The 21754-nt window shown below is 39.8% G+C and overlaps 1 protein-coding gene across 1 annotated transcript; it reads right to left on the bottom strand.

Moving 5' to 3' along the window:
- Nucleotides 1-1625: 1625 nt before the first annotated feature.
- On the bottom strand, nucleotides 1626-18453 carry LOC18438330 (ras-related protein RABE1a). The gene is made up of 9 exons (XM_006848522.3): nucleotides 18209-18453; nucleotides 18019-18125; nucleotides 3629-3701; nucleotides 3414-3514; nucleotides 3262-3327; nucleotides 3059-3156; nucleotides 2208-2270; nucleotides 2007-2099; nucleotides 1626-1906 (listed from the first exon to the last, which is right to left on the bottom strand). The coding sequence occupies exons 2-9, from the start codon at nucleotides 18089-18091 to the stop codon at nucleotides 1823-1825; spliced, it is 651 nt and encodes a 216-aa protein (XP_006848585.1). The 5' UTR covers nucleotides 18092-18125; nucleotides 18209-18453; the 3' UTR covers nucleotides 1626-1822.
- Between the last annotated feature and the right edge of the window lie 3301 nt (nucleotides 18454-21754).

The raw sequence follows: 21754 nt of genomic DNA on the forward strand, positions 1-21754 counted from the left end.
ATAATAACTACAGATTTTAAGATATGGGCAAACTTTCTACGCTTCCACTACAGCATAAAACTTATATACTTCCCCTTATCCAACCGTCAATATTGGATGGAGGGCTAAGATTGCCCCAATCACAATGGTTACACTATTTTATTTTTAATTCTTTTTCTATAAACTATTTTGACACCAAATTTTGGACATCCAATCCTCTATTAAACTCGCACTAACAAAATATATAAAAAAATATTTTCAATAAAATAAAATGACCAAAATACCCTTAAAAGTTTCAAGGGGTATTTTGATCATTATATTTTATTGAAAATTTATTTTTAATATTTTTTTATATGTGCACCCCAATGAGAAGATGGAAGGTACCAAATTTCATATTTATACAATTTGTATAAAAAAAAACTAAAAATAAATGAGACGTCAAATCTAAGATCAAACGGTGAGGGGCTCTCTTGATCAAAATTGGATGGTTGGATGATAAAAAAAACATAAATCTTCTATGTTGTAGGGGAAGTATAGAAACCTTTCCTCCCCCATTTCTTCCTCTTCCCCTTCCTCTCTCTTGCACATACTCTCTTTCTCCTCAAAATCTCTCTTAAAATATCTTATTTTCACTCTCTTGCACGTACTATCTCATAAAATATCTCATTCTCTCTCTCTTGTACATATTTTCCCAAACATATCGTACTAAAATCTTTATTTTCCAAAATCTCTTCTAAAATCTCATATTCTCTCTTGCACATACTCTCTCTTAAAATCTTTCATTCTCTCTCTTGTACATACTCTCTCTCCTCAATCTCTCCTAAACTCTCGCATTATCTCTCTCTTATACATATTCTCTTGAATAAATCCTACTGAATAAATCCTACTAAAATGTTGATTTCTTAAAATCTTGTATTAAGAGATTATCTCTTATACTCTCCTTAAATTAAATACTCTTCAGGCATAAAATATTAAGAAAAGGTAAATATCCTCTGTTATCTACTCTTTGCACACAAATTTTAAAAAACAATTGGCTAAAACAAATTCTCCTGTTTCTCAATAAGCTATGGAAACATTATCTCTTCTTAAGATCTTTACCCTATCTTCTTAAACTCTCTACTCTACATGCACAAAATTTTAATCTCTCCTCCCCCTAAACATGAGGTATATGTCCTACAACCTCTGTAACATTACGATGCCTTTTTATTTTTACGACACATATCCACCCCTTAACACTTGCTTAATAGTGTGGTATAGATAAATCTGAGTCCGGGTACGCGCTAGGATGGGTATAGCGATACCCATACCCGGGACTATTCGGGAATCATTTATTGAACCCGGACCCGCAGGCCAGACCCTACCCACAGGTCCAAAACCTCGACCCATACCCAAACCTATGTCAGGTATACCCGTCGGGTCTCGGATCGGGTCCAGGTCCATTAGACCCCCTAAGTTTAATTGGCCTAACGCTCCTCTGAAGCAACCTAGATAAAAATACCTCACTTTTGAGAGATTGATAAGATAAATGATGATCTCCTATGTAGGGATGGCAGAAGCTTTTGTATATTATGCAATTCACACATGATGAAACACAAACAATTATCCTAAGATCTCAGTATGGATGCATCCGATGTGAATATTAGATAGAACACCAAACCAAACTGTTTTAATTCCAGAATGACTACAACATTACATTCCACACGAGCGAGCCACAGAGAGAGAGTAGTTATAGTCGAAAAGAATTACAGAGAAGAATACAAACACCAACCACATATCACAGCGTTATCTTAACGATTGAAATCTGAAGTCACCTCTGAATACTGCCCCTTTACATGTGTCTCTCTTAAGAATTGCAGCAAGCTGATTTCTCAGCAGCTTTCCCATCAGCCTTCCCTGCTTCTGGCTTGTTGATCTTGATTGTCTGAGGCTGCAATAACAACACACCAAGATTCACAAAACCCTGAATTTGATCAACTCTTGAATATAAAAAGAGAAGAAACGAGTTCAAAATTTAATGGAAACAATACCTCAGCCTTCGAGTCTGTTTCAGCCAGTCTCTGCTTGATATCCCTGGCTATTGAAAAGAAAACTTGCTCCACATTCAAATTTGTCTTTGCACTCTGCACCATTACATATACCGTTTGTCTCTTGAGAAAGCTTAGAAGGCCTTATGTGCATAATCAATCAGAGGGAGAACAAAGAAAATGGATAGATTGGTGAAAACTTACAGTCTCAAAAAATTTGATGCCATATTCGTCAGCCAGTGCCTGACCTCGAGATGTAGGTACAGCCTGGTAGGTGGTAAAAGGGCAACATTTGATGATTAATTCACAGCATCCATGGAGATAAAAGTGTGTGCTCATAAATAGGCTTTACATTTTCAGCAAATTTTCAAAAATTCTAGTATGCTGCTTGGACAGCCAGGTGGAAAATTTTCCAGGAAAATATACTCTATCACGATGACAGGGAGATAATCACGAGGGTCGTCACCTTCCATGCAAATGAGAGAGTGGCAACCACTAGAACATGACACGAATTTGATGTGGGTTCCACTGTCTTGACTATGCAATCCTTCGATTAGACGGTGATGACCCTCATGACCATGTAGGACCAGTTGTTATTAGAATTACAGTGGATTTTAGCATTTTGTTTTAGCTTGGATATCATTAGTAATTGGACAAAAAATGGAAAAGCATATATACTCAATACTTGATATAAAAGGCAGAATGGCAGTTTCTTTCAAAACACACAAGTCTTTCACCGTAAGTCCGACCAATTTCACTAACTTGTTTAAAAAATATTTCAGACCAAACCTCAGTCAGAGATGAACTCTAGACGTTGTTTTATAGTTAGTAAAAACACATGTAGCCATTTTGCTAAAAAAATGTTTATCCCTGAAATTTGTGATATCCTCTGAAATTTGGTCATAAGCTTAAATGAAAACAATGACAAAGCTTGCTCAGAATCTGAATGTTTTAAATCCCACTTACAGATACAAACAAATTTGGCTGCTATGTTTTGTTCACACCCATAAGAAAAAAGTTTAAAATTCAGCAGCCATAAAAGCTAAATGCATTACCCTTTTGCTCTCATCCATATCAGCCTTGTTGCCCACCAGTATCTTGTTAACATTGTCAGATGCATGTTGCTCAATATTACGTATCCAGTTCCTAATGTCTGAAAAAAACATCAATATTAGCCACACCTCATTTAAGAAACACAGGAGAAAATACTAGAATCAAGCTTTGGATCAATCATAAAAAGGAAAGGGACAGGCAATACTGTTAAATGAAGACTCGTCAGTTACGTCATACACCAGTAAGATACCCATGGCACCCCTGTAATAAGCTGCAGCAGAAAGTCAATTACATCATTAAACCTTCAGAAGGCATACTGATCAATTAAATTCATTTTGTAGAAACGTGGCCATTTACCTGTTGTAATAGTTCGGAAACGTTCTTGACCAGCCGTGTCCCAAATTTGCAGTTTGATGCGCTTGCCATCAAGCTCAATTGTTCTGATCTTGAAGTCAATCCTGAAATTTTTCTTGATCAATGAGTCAATCCTACAATTGGGGGCTGCACACTCAAGCAGAATGGGACAATTTGAACAAAACTCTTTAAAAATTTGTGATACCAGGAGTACTTACCCTATGGTGGTAATGAAACTGGTTGTGAAAGAATCATCAGAAAAGCGCAAAAGTAGGCAACTCTTCCCAACCCCTGTCCATGTGATCCCAACATCACTTAATCAGTTTTCTTATCTCTTCCCCTTTTATGGACACAACAAATTGAGCTACAAGGATATCCACAGCATAAAGAGAAAATTGACAAATTATATGAAGGTAAATGGTAAAAGTATCCCGCAAAGAATCACAAAAGTTTCTTAATAATGCCTGTGCACATCAGAGCTGAATCAAACCATATGACAATTTATAAACTAAAAGAATAACTTGCATGTAACAAACTACATAGTAAAATATGTGTGTTTCACATTATACCCTAGTGGTATGAGGCCCTCTCAAAATTTTATGTTCCAGTTTGATTTTCAATCGCATTGCAACTTCCTCCAAATCAAACAAAAAAAAGCTAAAATACTTTATGCAGTGAGCACTAAAGAACAGATATCTCGAATTTCTGAGTGAAAGCCTAAAACTGTTAGAAATAATAAATTTTTAGGAAAAAAACTTTAACAACAGAGAGAGAGAGAGAGGCACAGAGAGAAGTTCCTGACAAGTGCAGCCTCCTCCTTTCACTAGTTTTAGCATGTTCCAAAGAAACTTCAAAAAACTCGACCATTAAAATACATAAAACATCTCAAGAAGTCTTCCTGTCATAATCCAACCAGAAAACCATGAAATGATCTACCGACCCAAACCCCACTGCCACAAAACTGTCTCCTTCAAAGGCTGATAATCTTCTTCCATAACCAAGCAAGTTCTTCCATAACAATCAAAGTAAAGCAGGCCTTCCTTGCGGTCTTCTCCTACTGCAATGGTGGCCCTTATGGAGCCCAAACCTTCTGACCCTTCTTCTTCCTTGCTGCCTTCTTCTTCTGCAGCGCTTGAGGCCTTGTCATCCTCTATGCTCGTGCTGCAACAACAAGCCCCCTCTACCCCCAAAGAGGGGACTGACCTAATTGCATCAAAACAAGGGGGCTGCCCTTCTTCACCTATAGGGGATGAGCATATCCCTAGTTTGTATCTCAACCCTTCTGAGTTTCCCTCCTTGTGTGCTGCCACTGGCTCAAGTGCTTCCAAGGGTCTGGAAGACCCATCTTCAGCACCGAATGGGCCATATTTGGCGTGCTCGAACAAAACTAGCACCAACATGTGGTCACAGGGCACCTCTTCATCCCTCTTCCCGTTTGGCAACCATGGGGTCCAAAGTCGGGTTGCCTACTTCAAAACATGACCAGTGGAACATGCCACTATGGTGGATGGCAAAAGGTGCGCCATGGTGGATTAGATCTCTACAATTCCTGCGCCTCATGGTGGGAGAACTGTTTACTTGGATACTTCCTCGGGAGAAGACCTGAATGGATGTACATGAAATCCATGCTCACGAAAATGTGGAGAACCCAATCGGAGTAGGAGATCATTTCGCTAAGCGACGACTTCCTGCTGTTCAAATTTCAATCGGCTAAGGAGATGGAGATTGCGATGACTGGGGGGACCATGGTTCATCAACAAGAAATCCTTGGTGTTACAGAAATGGATTCCAAATGAGCTCCCATCTAAGAAAGACTTATGCAAAGTGCCCGTGTGGGTTAAATTTCCAGAACTTCCCCTTTCGTGTTGGGAACTAGAAATCTTGTTCAAGCTTCCTCCCTAATTGGTAAACCGATCTTTAAGGACAAGCCCACTCATCTAAAGTCAAGACCTGATGCCCAAGTACGTGTGGCTATGGAGCACGACATGAAGTGTCCAGATGAAATTCTCATCAACTTGAACGGAAGGATCAGAAGGCAAAAGGTTGTCTACGAATTCATTCCTGTTATGTGCTCAAAATGTAAAAAGCATTCGAGCATAAAAGTGAGTTCTGTAGAAGATCCATCTTCAATACCACTGTAACCAGCAATTCAGCCAAGGAAAGAAACCCCCCATCTTCCAAGGGTGAGGAGATTTGGCGGGTCAAGAAGGGCAGCAAGGAGCTATTCTTTAGGAAAAAACCAGTTACAGCAAATGGAGGCCTCTTTGAGGCCCTTCTATATCTGCAGGACAATGACGAGGTCATGGTTTCCACGGCCAAAGATGCACATCTTCTGCATGATCGCAGGGAGACGATTGAATAATTCCAGTGTGACCCCCTCAACGCCGAACTGACGTGGCACCCAATAGCCCCCCACGTGTGCTGGATGCAAACATGGATGACAATGAAGTCCAACCCCGACCGCGGTTAAGAGGTGTGGACAACACCAATGTTCAATCTTCAGAATCACACGACGATAGTAGAGGCCAGCCATCAACGAGGGTAAGAAATGTTGAAGAAGAACTGCCTACACCAATCTCTACATCCAATGGCCAAGCCAACCCCAATTTTTCCTATTATAAGGAAGAAGGAAACACTTCTCGATGTCTCTCTTGAGGAGAGAGAAGACGTCCATGCTGACAACACTGGGGATAGCCACACCATTGGAACACTCATGGATGTGGCCCATGAATGTGGGAACGTGGTTAAAGCCGCTCTTGGTATAAACTTGGTTTTGCCACTATTGGAAAGTAATAAGAAGCATACAAGTTCCATGCTTGAAGACAATAGAGAGCAAATAACAAAGGCATGCATGCTTGATGGTGACGTTTCTTTGACCCTAGACAAGAAGGAAGCTGCTGGTCTCTTGCACGTTTATGGAAAATATCATGAGGTGCAACCTTCTGTTGCTCATATTGAAATGGCAAGATTGAATAACCCTCAAGTTGGTCAATTGACTAATGCTCTTCCATTAGTACAGGATGAGGAAACGACCTCACAGGGGTCAGCTGGGTATGAAGTGATGATGAACGGCTTGTTATTGGTAGAGGGCCAACAAATAGGAAAACGTGGTTAGGGTAAGAAAGATGAGGTTCTCAAACTTGCGGATGATGGTGCGCAACTGCGGGGCAACAAAATTTCGCAAGGGTCGACCCACAGTGATGACGCTCTTGCCACTCCCCACACTTTTTCGGAAGTGCCGGCAGACTCTTCATGTCAGTCGACTGGTGATGATCGTGGTTCCGGGTGAACCAGTGTCCATTCCCCATCGATTGAGAAGAGCTGTGGCTAAGGACTCGGCTGTCACTACCCACAGGACTGCTACTATATTAGAAGTCGATGTCGAGCAACCTAACCCAAATGTCGCTGGTACACCTGTGGAGGCCCATGCTAAACAAGGTGCTGAAGGTGCAAGTTATTCTCTTAAGACGACATCAAAGACGAGAGCTAATATGAACCAGCAGAAACAAAAGACATTGAAGGCACAAAGAACCCCAAAGAGAAAATCCACTGTTGTGCAACAAGAGGGGGGTGGTCACCCCCCAAGTACGACCTCTTCCTCTTAATTATTTCGTCAATTTGTATCATGTCTATCATGTCATGGAATATTAGAGGAATCAATACAGCTGGTCGAACATCAGATATTAGAAATCTTATAAAAAATATGATGTTGGAATGTGCTTTCTTTTGGAAACAAAAATGCAAGTTTCATTAGCAGGAAGATGGTTTAAGAGGTTTGGTTTTATAATTCTTTTGTGATCAATGAGATAAATGAAAAATCACGAATTATGCTATTATGGAACCCGAATATCTATATTATTAATATCATTAATGTCCATGACCAAGCCATTACTGCAAAGGTGTCTCGACCTAGCATTGGACTGTCGTTCATCATAACAGGAGTGTATGGTAGGAATTCTGTGGCAGAGAGAGGTTCTGTGGGACCACCTACAAAACATCAAGCTCAATAGCGTTAGGCCGTAGCTTGTGCTTGGGGATTTCAATTCTATTTTGGATCGGTCAGAGAAGCTTAGTGGTAGAAATGCAATTAGTCCAGACTCTGAGAGTTTTGCAAAGATGCAAGTGGATTGTGCCCTTGTTGACTTGGGTTTCCCGAGAGGGTGGTTCTCATGATCGAATAGCAGTTTGGGATCTTGGTGCATTCGAGAGCTACTCGAAAGAGCTTTGGCTAATATAGAGTGGATGTTGGCAATGCCTGAGGTCAAGGTTGAACTCTTACCAAAAGGCACCTCAAACCACTCCCCATTACTTGTCTCCCCTGTCCCCATACCATCACCTGGCCCTAAACGTTTCCAATACTTCACCAGGTGGCAGGACGCCCCGGACTTTATGGGCCTCATTAAACAATCTTGGCAGGTATAGCTTTGGTGCACCCCTATGTACAAATTTGCAGCCAAACTCAAAAGGTTATGTGGGGATATAAGTAGATGGAACAAAAGGACATTTGGACTAGTTGACACCAAGATAAAGATACCAGAGATAGGCTCTCAACCCTGCATGATATGTTAAGTGAAAATCCTGATGACCTTTCCCTTACGATGGAAGAAACTCAGCTTGCATTCCAATTGAAAAAATATCTAACACATGAGGAGAGTATGTGGAGACAGAAATCAAGGGAAATTTGGCTTAAAGAAGGGAACTCTAACGCAAAATTTTTCCATATGTCCACCATAGTCAGAAGGCGGTATGATAGAATCCTCTTCCTCAAAGACTCCACCCGCAACCAAATTTCAAACCCTAAAGCCATTGAAAGCCATATCATTGCATATTTTGAGGAACTTTTAGTACCTGAGACACAAGAAGCCACTCTAATGGTTCCCACGGCTGCAAAATTTCCTTCTAGACATGCGGCTTACAAAGGAAGAATGTGATGCATTAACAAAAGACATTTCCCTGGAAGAAATTCGAAAGTGCGTATGGGATATGAAATCAGAAAGTGCACTGAGACCAGAAGGCTTTGGGATGGAGTTTTATAAGTTCAGTTGGGATGTTATCAAGAGTGATCTCTTAAGTGCTCTTAAGGACTTCTTTGGTAAAAAAAGGTTTCTCAAGGCCGTTAATTCTACCTTTATATGCCTGATTCCCAAAGTCTCCTGCCCCACTACTATGAAGGAGTTCAGACTAATTGGCCTTTGTAATGTCTTGTACAAAATCATTAGTAAGATAGTGACAAACAGGCTCAGGAGGGTACTTAATGGACAAATCCATCCTTGCCAAGGTGCACTTTTCAAAGGGAGACTAATCACTGATAATGTCCTCATGGCCAATGAACTAATCTCCTTGTGCCACAAGAATTCAGCCAGACCGAAGATGTGTCTTCAGTTGGACCTCAGCAACGCCTATGACAGGGTCTCATGGGGGTTCATATCCAACAGACTACATGCGATGGGGTTTCCAGACATTTTTATAGCTTGGGTTCAGAATTGGATCACTACCCGATCTTTCTCCATCTTGCATAATGGATCCCCTGTGGGCTATTTCAAGAGTAAGAGAGGCCTTAGACAAGGTAACCCTCTATCCCCATACCTCTTTCGCCTTAACATGGACTATCTCAGTAGAATGATCGATGCCACTACTGCTGACAAATCATTCCCCCCCGCCTTTCCCATCGGGGTGCAACTATGGGGTCACTCATCTTCTTTATGCAAACGATGGCCTCATCTTCAGTGAGGTTTCAGACTCAATGGCAAGGACCATTAGACACATCATTGATGATTTTTGTGGGGTGACAAGTCAAAAACTCAATCACCACAAAAGCAAAGTCATGTTCTTTGGGGTTAGTAGCAGTCCGAGAGCACAAGTGCTTCAAAAACTTCAGTTTGGTTTGGGGGACCTTCGGCCAGATATCTAGGACTTCCCCTTTTTCATGGCCCCTTGAAGCATCTAAACTGTCATAATCTTATTAGGAAGACCATTGCTAGGATTGGCTCATAGCAGGTATTATCTTTATCCTTTGCAGGGCGACTACAACTCTTAAGATCAATACTCAATGCTTCTTCCATTTACTGGTTGCTCTCCTTCCGTCTCCCTAGCCGTACTTGCACTACGATTGAAAGACTCCAATGCAACTTTTTGTGGGCAGGGACTTCAAAGAATAGGGGTTTGCACTTGGTGAACTGGGATACTATATGTCAAAAACAGATGAAGGGGCCTCGGGATTCGCAGACTTCATGACTTTAATATGACGGGTATGATGAAGATAGCATGGAGAATCATCTCCAATCTCTCCTCTCTCTTCTCCCGCTTCTTCAAACACAGGTACTTTCACAACTCGTCAATCTGGACTACTCACCTTAAGAGCTGCGCACATGCCTGGAGGCGTATACTAAAGGGCTTGAGTAGATTGCAAGGCAATGTAAGATGGATGCTTGGTGATGGCAAGCTGATGGACTTTTGGGCCGACCCATGGCTTTCAGAGTCCTCCTTATGGGAGCTATATGGTGCCGATGCTCACGAGACCTTTGGGAACCGGGCAAAATCCAAGGTCTCATACTACATTGAGGGTACACCACAAAAATGGACTCTTCCGATACCTACCTCGACTCCACTCATCTGTGCATGGGAGGAGATTTATTCATATATGCTCCCTATTTACCCCTCTCCGGACCAATTGGTATGGATTCACTAAGCCAATGGCAAGTTCTCTGTAAGTGACGCTTGGGACCAGATCAGACAAAAAGCGCCCCATAGAACCAGCTTTCAGGGCTCTCTGGAAAACCCCATCCCATGCTAGAGCAAAGTGATTTACTTGGCTCGCCCTGCACTCCCGATTGCCCACCACGAGCCTTCTCCAACCTAGGGGCCTCCATTTGGTCTCTGGATGCCCATTCTGCCTCCAAGAGGAAGAGTCAACTGACCATATCATTATGCAATGTGTGTTTTCGCAGGTGCTTTGGAGATTTGGAAAACGCATCCCACTCGAGCAATCTATAATCATGATGATGGCAAAGTGGCTAAAATTCCAGTTCATATCCAATGGCACGAAGAACATTTGGATTTCCACCTTCTCCACCACTGTCTGGCACTTGTCGGTCAAGCGTAATGCACATACTCATAAGGGGAGAAGGACCTTTAGGGAGCACCTCATGGGGCCCATCATTCACTTTGTGAGCAAGTTAGCAGAAGGGAGGGGTTGGGCTTTCCACCCCTCTGACCTTCATATTTCTACAAACCTCAAGCTTAAGTGGCATATCGCCCCCCAGTCCAACCCAGTCTCGTTTGCATGGTCTCTCCCACCCACAGGGTATTTAAAACTTAACATTGATGGCTCGTCCTTTTGCAACCCAGGCACCGTCGGATGTGGGGATCATCAAAAATGATATAGGTGGCTTTGTAAGTGGCCTTTATTGTCCCTCTTGACACCAAATCCAATAATGCCGCTGAGTTCCATGCCTTGGATCAAGGCATCTCCTTGGCGCATGAGATGGATTGTCGCCCTCTTATCATTGGGAGTGATTCCAAGTTGCTAGTTGACTCACTCAACTACCACAGCTCTTCCTCATGGAGGTATCCTCTTGTCCAATTGTAGGGCAAAGCTCTCCTCCTTCGCAGATCACCAATGGCAGATATTAAATGTATTTCGGGAGGCGAATCTGACTGCTGATTGCCTTGCTAAGCAGGTGGCATTCATGACGCAAGCCACAGTATGGCGAGCCCGTCCCCTTAATTTTGTCACTCCCTTCATGTCGCGGGTTAATGCCAATGTCCCTCTTAAAAGGCCTGGTTAATTTCTTGTACATATTCTCCTCTGTGATGTAACCTTTTCCTATGTTCATTAATAAAAACAAAACAGGTAGGGGCTCGTTAACCCCACTGATTTAACCCCAAAAAAAATTCCAAGTCATCCACTCCACAAGCCGCCAAGTTATCATCCTCAATTCTCCAATACCAAACCGTTTTATGTATTGCTTTCCTCCATCTCCAAGTCACTGCAGGAACTCATGCAATCCTATTAGAGCTTCATATGTCGAACAACTCATCTAGATGTTTTGGGAGAATGGCCAACTCCCAACTCGGAAGATAGCATCCCTGCCCCACAAGCCACCACCTCATGGAGCATCCTACAGTATCCTTTGATCCTCAAAGCAACAAAAGACAGAATACACAAAATCAAGAAAGACTAGAAATAAAAGGTTTGCCAAGAAAAAGGATGCCAACTCAGACTGTAGCCACTCAAAGACCAGATCCCAAGTTTTCTTACAGGCACCACAATACAACCTACACAAGATGCAGAACAAATACCATCTTCACAGCCAGAAACAAATGACATCTGTCCCTCAAAGTTTATTGCCAAACAATATCTCCAACACATTTTCTACCTCAGATTCCCCTCAAAACAGGAGATAAAAACCTAATGTCTTCAACCATCATTTCCATCCAATGGATGGAATCATTAACAAAATACTCCACATGGGCTACTTTTGGCACGGCTCAAAGGATGCATCGCAGTTATACTGCAAAGAGTGTGAAGCATAATATGCATCAGGCCCCCTAGCTAAGGCATCTGAGACTCTTTAGTAAGCACCGATCCTCGCATTGCTAGAAACCAAAGGCTCACCACCACATTGCAAGCACAGAAAACAAACCTTCCATTCCAAAAGGAAGTACACATGATCTTTCAAAACCAGACGATATCATTATTTACAGGCCTTTAACACTCAGTTCACCTGTATACGCAAAATTTGGAGGTCCGAAGACTTACAAGCAGAAATTAAGGACACCAAGAAACTAAACATGTGCCCTAAGGAGGATACCCCATTAAAATCTTACCAAAGTTAGATTCCCCCCACCTCTATTGCTTTGCATGTTTAAACTTTAAACTTTCTACACAATGTCAATTTTCTTAAGCATTGTGAGAACTGAATGAAATAGATTTCTCTCTAGTCGATGAAGGAATAAAAATATCACAGCAACCCAATAAGAGGCAAAAGCAGGTACAGACTCAATGAGATAAAGAAGGTTGACGCTCATAAAAGATTTCTGTTCTTAGAGATAATAACATTCAAAATCGCAAAAGTCAATCCCCTTAAGTTGAAGAAAATGACTGCCAGGAAGATGCAACAACTTCTCCACCATAATCAAACCGAGCAACTCCCAAGAATTTTGCCAAGATGAATTTGAACCATTCTAGAGAAGTACATGAAAATATCACTAGCCTCACATAATAATTTCAAAGGTAAAGCCCTAATTCGGGAGTAATATCAGCAGACAAATTTCTCATGGCTAGACGAAGAGGGCATTGAGGAAGGACCACATCAAAATACACAACAGGGAAGGAGTCTAAAATGGACTACTTTTCCCAACAGAAAGACAAATTTATGGCCCTTCCAAAGCCAACCCATCACCTATTATCAACAGAACCCATATGAGATGCTTATTTTAACACTCTACCCATCTGATTTTCTGAATGGTAAAAGAGCACCTATACATATTGATGTCAGAAATGGCAGTAGGGGCACTTTTGGCCCTCCGCTAGAAACCTCGATTTTTCCATAAGGGGGGAGGAGTCGCACACGCACCATCATTCTTTTAACAATCACCCGCACCAGGTGTTACCACTCATGTTTCAGGTGGCAGAACAAAACGACAGTTCATATTTTTTAATACTTAACAGGGGTGCATAATTAAAAAGGCAAGAGATTGAATCTGTCCCGTTAAAACACCAATATCATGCTTTTATTTTAAATTAAAGAGTTATTTGGGATATCGACATTTGTAACACAAAGGCCTTATTAGAATAAAAAGTGTGAAATATTTTACTTATACCAATATTTCATAACTGAGTTAAAAGAACACAAACTTTTGGGCAGAGGGACAAAATTGAAAATGCCCCTCTTACCAATTATAACATAGACGCAGAGTTAAAATCACAATCTCCCATGCCCAATTTACATGAAAAATCCTTAAACTAAAGATGATGAAAAAAAACAAAAACCAGCTCATATCACTGGAAGATGTCTATCATCCAGCTGTCCACATATTTCACAGCAAAAGAACCATTATTAATTTGCACCTCCCATTTTGTATTCTATCATGATCTAATATGTGAAACTAAAACTCAATCTTGATAAACCTTCCTAACAAGTCCATCTTTTTACACCCATTTCTTTTCCATATAACAGACCCTAGAAAGCGTTGAATAAGAAACACCATTCATTTTCAGTAAGAAAAGCAACCGATTATATAATTAAATAGACGGAATTTTTCACCAATGTTCAGAATAATCAAGATAACTGAGGCAAGATGTCTATCATCCAGCTGTCTACGTATTTCCCAGCAATGGAACAATTATTAATTTGCACCTCCCATTTTGTATTGTACCATGATCTAATATTTGAAACTAAAACGCAATCTTGATAATCCTTCCTAACAAGTCCCTCTTTTTACAGATCCCACCATTTCTTTTCCATATAACAGACCCTAGAAAGCGTTGAATAAGAAGCACCATTCATTTTCAGCAAGAAAGGCAACCAATTATATGATTAAATAGACAGGAATTTCCACCAATGTTCAGAATAGTCAAGATAACTGAGGCTCAAGCAGTTTTTTTCCTACATTTTTCATCAGACATGTTAAATTTGGTTTTATAACTAACAAGCATAAAACCTTCTCAAAGGTATATATCAAGTTGCACTGAGGATGCAACCAAGTGACACTACACCAGGATCAACTAGAAATATTGATTCTGAAACAAGAATATGTAAACCTCCAGTGCTGAGGTTGAACTGTTAGAAACTCATTATGGGGCTGGAGATTAGCAAGTTGGGTCTGCTTCTGTTTTCAGATAGTGTAAATCTTGAATTCCAACACATGATGGAATTCTTCCTGCAAATACAGCATAAAATGATTTCCAACTTTCATCCAAGTTGTACGATCCAAGCATCCTCAAGAAGCTCAACTTCTGAGGTGTGCCCTAACTATCCTTTGCGGCAGGCAAGAATAGATTGCTCGATCTAATCCTCAGTTCACTTGCATTAATGAACCACACCATAATAAGCTTGCTACTAGAGTTTTGATCTACAGCGCTAAAGAAATAGCTCTTGATGGGAGTGGGAGGATCTGAGGCCACAATTTTAAAGATCATGTAACCTCCAATTAAAAGGAAAGCTCAAGTCCACATTAGATTTTTCTTCTTCGCCTTTTTTTTTTCCTCTCTCCCCATTCGACCTTTGCGAAATTTCAAAGTGTTGCCTATTTGAAGCCAGGAAGGCATCAATGAGTTTTTATTTTTTTAGCATCGATATATACTCTAATTGACCACCACAAACATGAGAAGCATCCAAAGAATCACTAATAACCTCACAGTTACTGAAAACTCTAGGCCCTTATATAGGTCACCAAGTATTAAATAAAAAGATATCCTCAGCCTTCCACCAGAAATCAATTTTGCAAAATTTGATGTCCTTTCCAAGGAAGCCTTCTATTTGATCTTAGAATTAGTAAATGCTCTCACTGACAATTTGTCCTAATGAGCAGTAACAGGAAGTGAAGAAAGTGGAAGTTTCAGATTTAACATATCTAAAGCCAGAAGAAAACCAAATACAAATATATCAATGGACCTTAAAGAAGGGGTGACTAACCTTGTTAACTTCCTAAAGAGTTCCTTGCAATATTACAAGCAAGAGTTCATCAAAGATTGGTAGGTAGAATAACAACTTCACAACTAAAAATCAGCGAGTTGTCATAAAAACAGGACCTAACTTAGAGCAAGGGGCATTTATAAAGGTATGGAACCTCCAACAAATTGACTTTTTCCCTCTGTCCACTTTGCTCTGGATCAGAAGGCGAAATCTTATATCCTAATGAGTCTCTACAATTTTGCATAATACTTCTACTTCTTATTTTTATCAGCATGTTTATTATTTTTGTTTGTTCATGTGACAAAATAGTAAGACAAACTCATACATAAAAAATAAATAAAAATAAGAAAGCTGATTATTTTTTTCTCGAAAAAGGAAGCTTTCTATGGCCTCTCACGCCTCTGGGGCCACTTAAAGTTTCAGATAACATCGCATGAGTAACATGTTTTGCTACTTCACAAGAGTAGCAGCCTTCTACCAGATATTTAACATTAAGCTCAGACAAACATATAATGATAGGCCAACTCCTATTTCTTAATAATAAGTGAATTATTTGTATGTCAATTGAAGAATAATACAGCTCACTTCATCCAATTACTAACAAACAAGTTCCATTCTTATTAGCATTTAAAGTCCGTTACATAATGATTATCACGATAAATCATACCAATCTTACATTTGGAAAGACTCTTAATCAGTAGCATAGTGATGCCTGCGAAGAACTCGAGTCTTTAGTTTTCCTAATTGTTTGCTTTCTCCTTTAGTATAAAGCAAATAAGGATCCAGCCTCCTTAGCACCCTGAACCTCTAGGGTAGAAGGCAAGTAACATCTCCACTACCATTGATTGACACACCTAGCGTTTTCATTATTTTGTGCCATTATACAGCACATATCGAAAGTCAACATCCTAGGTGAGAATCTTTTTTGTTTGAAGCTGTCCTAGGTGAGAACCTTTATGCAAACAAACAGTCATCGAACAGTTGTAGTCTACTACATTTGACATCTCAATTAGAATGCTGGGGTTACAGGTTCTTTTTTTTTCTTTTGTCTTATGGTAAAATTAAGGTTGCAGGATTTTCTTAATAAATTCCGTTTTTCATTATGCGGGTTCGACAGAATATGGGTGGGTTTGCTGGAGGTAGAAACGTACCCAGGTTTTTTTATCCAAAACCCAGGTTTTTTAAGACTGGACAATTTTAAACCTGGATTTTTGGGTTTGGGTAGCATCTGGATAGAACCTAGGCTTTATATTTCAACTGTTTGAACCTACATGTTCGTAACACCAGGTTTTTGGGATAAGGAAGACGAGATCAATCATTGGAAATGGAGTGAGCATGTGTGGTCAGGTTTGCTTTAGATTCCCTGAGTAAAAAATTACCCAGAGTTTTTGACAACCAAGTCTTGAATGGGTAATTCAAAAGCAGGATTGATGGACAATTTTAAACCTGGATTTGGGAAAAGAAGTAGTACTGCCAAACGGGCCTTTTTTTTTCTAGAGACCAGCATTTTATAAAAATAGATAAAGTTCTGCCCAGCATCCAAATGACCCATATATACAAAGTTTAGTTATTTTTATTTTAGTTTTGAAAAGTTTTACCAAAAATATTATTTATTGATATGCATAATGCAAGGTGGCTCAAGTGTTTAGGTTGGGTTTCCAGATCCAAATGGATAGCTTGGCTATTCAAAGACATAATGCATGATATAGCTCTTGATATCATCATAGTGTACCACATCCTCATCAACCTAACTCATTGATGCAAGCCTCACTCGATTATATGTTTCATAACATTCAGAACTTCTAAAATGATAGGCAAACCACACCAAATAAATTACAATCCTCACTCTCATCCTTCCGACCCAAGTAAACGACAGACATAGACTTCGGTCGTTTATTCTCATGCCTGAAAGTGGGCATACTTCGTAAAGAGCACAAAGAAATTACGGTCCATAACACTCACAGCCTCTAAGGAGATAGACAAACAAAATTTGGGGAACGGGAATCCACAAACTACCTCCCTCCACATCCAGCATTGGATGAAACACCCAAGATTTGGGCATTTATTCCCATTGATGGAGAAAACAAAAGACACATCTTTTTAGTACATAAGGAAAAGAGTATCAGAGTCTCACCTCTACAGCCAACGTTGACAGTGACCAAATTAGAGACATTCTTGGGTGTTCAGGGTTAATGGAAAAGCAAATAAGCAAATTGAATTGGGGCTTATATCCCCTGCGTCACTATATGGATTCCACAATTGCAATCATTGCGCCTCCTTCTGCCTTACTTATATTCCATATGTTATCAATCAACACATGATGACTAGAAAATCCAAAAGGTGAAGCAAGAATCAAGTCAAGAGTAAGGGGCTGCAACAAAGCTTGGATGAAAGCAATAAACACGACCACAAATGTACCTACCCAATCACAAAACAACAAAATTTACTTCTCACTTTTGTCTTCCAATCATAGAAAGAAGAAAAAATGATCAATTAGAACACCATTGTCTGCAGCCCTTATTAATGAATTATATAAGATGTACATGCAGCCCTTACTAATGAATTATATAAGATGTACACCCATAACCATTTGGACAACTAACGGTGATCTACACAAAACAGGATAATAAGAGCTATACCAACAGAGTTATGCATAATGGCAATCCAATGGATAAGGTCAAATATCAATACATTAAATAAGAAAACCAAATAAAAAGTAAAAAAGAGAACCTTTTCAGCTGGTTCAAAACCTACTTAGATGTAATCGCACCAATAAAGGTAATAAATAAAATTACTGGCGAATACAACCCCCCATCACAACATTCATGATCAATAATAGCAGAACACAAACAAAGACAGTAATCTCGAAGGAAAACCATCATTTCTCGAGAAAGTTGACTCAAAATGCAGCCTGAACAAAAAATTTACAGAATAAACCCACGAACAAAAGAAACAGAAATGATTCATACCACTATCACCAATCAACAAAAGCTTTATGAGATAATCGTAATCAGCTCGAGCCCTAGCAGGTGCGGCAGCCATGGAAGTCAATTCCCAATTCCCTCCAAATACAAATCTAGGGCAAAACCAATCCCAACACTGAGAAATCAAAACAAACAACAAGAGAGAGAAAATGAAATTAAGTGAATCAATGGTTACCTAAAAAAGCAGATCTCGATTGAGGAAGCTTGAAACCAAACAAAAGTCAAACAGGAATCGAACTAAACGTATCGATAGAGAGAAGGGAATTCACGAAATGGAAGAGGACAAATGATCAGAATCGGCCATGACTCTCAGCATTAGGGAAGGAAAGTGAACGGAAATCGCAGATCTGATGCTTCTTCCGTTTAGAGAGAGAGAGAGAGAAAGGTTTGATCTTTCAATGTGACAGCAAAGCCCCGCGATTTGCCCCTACTCTCTCTACAAAGCCTTTTACCACCCTCTACACGACAAGCTTAAAAACCAAACGATTTTTTGCCACTCTCTCACTAAAATTCACCCTCTTCTTTACTATATTCTCTCTCTAGGTTATTTTTAATTTCAAGGCTCTCTTCATTTCTAGGAGTCAATAGACTAGTCCCCATGATGAAATTCGTCAAAAAAAATAAAATCATCAATGATTAACCAAAGTAAAAACTGGCTCGACTAATTGGGACTAATTAGTGTGTGTTCATCCTTAAATTATTGAGTAGTTCTATTAATTATAGTTGCTTAAATATTCTTCCTTTAGTGTTAATTACTATTTTTAAAAATCTTGTTTTCATTTTCGATATGTTTCTTTTTAATCCTTTTTTTGAAGAGAAAGTGTGCCATCAGCCTTATGGTCCGGACTCCGGATTATGAAGTGCGTGGTTGTCAGTGTTTGTCACCATTCAATCAATGGCCCATTGGTGATTGGAAGAGGGTGGAATTGGTGAGTGAGACTTCCTCCATCAGCTGACTTAATATTGTTTGTACTCAATGTCCATCCATATTTTTCGGTCATTTAGATAATCATCATTGTCTACTTTACGATAGATCGATTTGTTGTTTTGAAGAATGGGATTTTGGTGTTTCAGATGATATTTATTTAGATACAGCCTCATTCATGGATTGGGGACTTTAAATTTTATAGATTAATTATAAAAATTAGGTAATTAATCTCAACCACCACAATCATGAATCTTATAATTTTAAATCTCAAAATATTATTTTATTTTCATTTTGGAATGCTTTGTCACCGATCATTCTAATTCTTTAATATTCCAACATCTTTTTTTAGATTTTACCCAAACTTAAGCCTCCTTGGCTAATTTGTGAGAAGAGAGACCTTTCGAGACTGATCTACTCGTGAATCATAATTTGATGGAATGCACCTCTTATGACTTTTAAAATATAAGTTTGGACGTGATCTCTGGCAGATGAAACTTGGAGTAGTCAGGTCAGTCTCGAAATTGCATATAAACAATTTGGCACACAATGTGAGCCCGTTGAGCTTAGAATTGCGTTAAATTCAGGAAAAAAACAACTCCTAAACTTTATTCCATCCAACAAAGCAGAAACAGGAAATCAAGAAACAGGCCCGACAGAAAGGTCCAGAGGGATGTTTGTCTCAATGACACAGTGTGCCTCTGGGGCAACAAAGCTCAGCTATGCACAATGCATTGCTCCTGGCTTCTGCCTTATTTCATATGTTCACTAAGACTAATCTTTGAGCAGTTTGAATCCACCCTTGAAATTGAACTTAGGAAATCCTATACTCGGGCCCTATTTGAGCCCTAGCTACTTCCAGTGATTCTTATTGTGCTGCTTGGGTAGACTACTCAAAAGATGCAACATATCGCTGGCTCAGTTTAGCCCTCAAACACCTCCCAACTTTTGGGTTCCTGTTATTATTCCTTTTCAATATTTTCAATTTTTTTTTTCTGTATCAGAAATTAGTCTAACAAAAAAAAATCATGCCTTTTGCTTTATTTACTTGCAATCTTTGAGTAGCTTGATATATTCCGCTTTCAATATTTTATTTAAATAGAAAATTTACTTTCTTGATCATTATGTGCCTACCACAAAATTTGCACCCACTCACTTAGTGCCCTTTTCCACACAAATGCAAACACCAATCAGGCTACCCAGAACTGAAATTTTTTTAAAACCCCCAAAACCAGCGTTAAACTCGTAAGAGGCATCTAGCTCCTAGAAGTCATGATTGTTAGGAGCTATGCAGCTTTGAGGTGAGCTCCCCTTCATATTTCTCGGCTTAAGAGTAGCCCACAATAATAAGACCAAAGCTCTCCCTAAAGTTGTAAGCATAGACGTTTGTAGATGTACCTGGACATAAGTTGTATTTTAGTATTTTCTTAAAGCTAGGAACCCCACCAGTTAATCTTGACCTATAAATTTAGGCTAAATTATTTCAAATGTTTTTGTTTGGTGGTGGCTTAGACTAGACTAGGTGAGGTTAACTTAGGTCTGATTAAACCTGATGTCCCATGGCTAAACCCTGGTGTGATTTGACTTGTACATTGAATTTGTAGCTTCATCCATGTCCAAGTCTAGTGCACCAAGCCATTAGTCCAAGTGACAACAAGCCCTAAGACCCATGACACCATAGTGAAGGAGTCAGACATATGCCCACATGGGACTACAACTAGACACCATGGCCTCGAAGGGTACCACTTAGGAACTGTGGATCACCATGTCAAAATGGTCTGCAGAGCACTCAATTGTCAAGGGATGAGACCAGAAACACTCCTTCAAGAGTTAGTAGGAAACCAACCCGATTAATTTGGTCGTGCTGAGAGCTAACCCTCGACACATCCCAAACCAATTGGCCTTAGCTGGGTTAAGGTCAAACAAGGTCAACCACTTGAACAATAGGTCACTTGCTAGTCGACCATTCAATTCAAGCCAACAACTTTTAAGACAAAACAACCTAGACCAACTAAACCAAGATCAACTTCAAAGGTTAGGTTCTTGAACTGAAGCTCTGATTGACACGGTGCCCATGAGGGTCAATCTCAACAAACTTCCAATTGTTACATTATTCATGGGGGACCAATCCCATTAAACCTCCCGCCGTCAAACCATCCATGGGGTCAATTGCGTACCTCAACCGTTGAGCACCCTGTCTTGCAAGCCTTTCTCAATAGCTGAGTGACTCAATGTTACACTACCCGAACATTAGATGGCCAATTAGACACCCCCCTAAAATTTTGGCCAAGGGAATTCTTTAGAACCGGTAACCTAAGCATCTATGGACCACATTAACCTGGTAAAATGCACCATACCCTGTACTCCATAATCCTTACAAAAACCTCAAATCATACCAAAATCAATCCAAATACCAAATATGATCAGAATCAATATGGTCTTAGCCATAACAACATATAAACATAAAAAAAAAGAAGCTAATAGTGACCACAAAGTGTGCTGGTACTAAACCAGATCATTGCTGCTGGGCTCAACGAAATCTCCGAAGCTATGGGAGGATTTGGTTCCACAATCGCAGGCAGTGTCATTTAACCCGACTGTGTCACTAACATTGTCCTAGGTCACAAAATTTATCTAAAAAATTTTGGAAAATTTTGAACATTTCCAAGGTATTCTTGGATGAGATTTGGTTAGCATTTTGACTGGTCAAACTTTATTTCACCAAATCATAAGCCTAGGAATCATAATCCTAAAGAAGGACTACTCCTTAGAGGTATCTAAATAAAAACCTATATA

Source organism: Amborella trichopoda, chromosome 8 (genome assembly GCF_054954075.1).
Source record: "Amborella trichopoda isolate Santa Cruz 75 chromosome 8, AtrichopodaSantaCruz75HAP2 v2.0, whole genome shotgun sequence".
NCBI classification, from domain to species: Eukaryota; Viridiplantae; Streptophyta; class Magnoliopsida; order Amborellales; family Amborellaceae; genus Amborella; species Amborella trichopoda.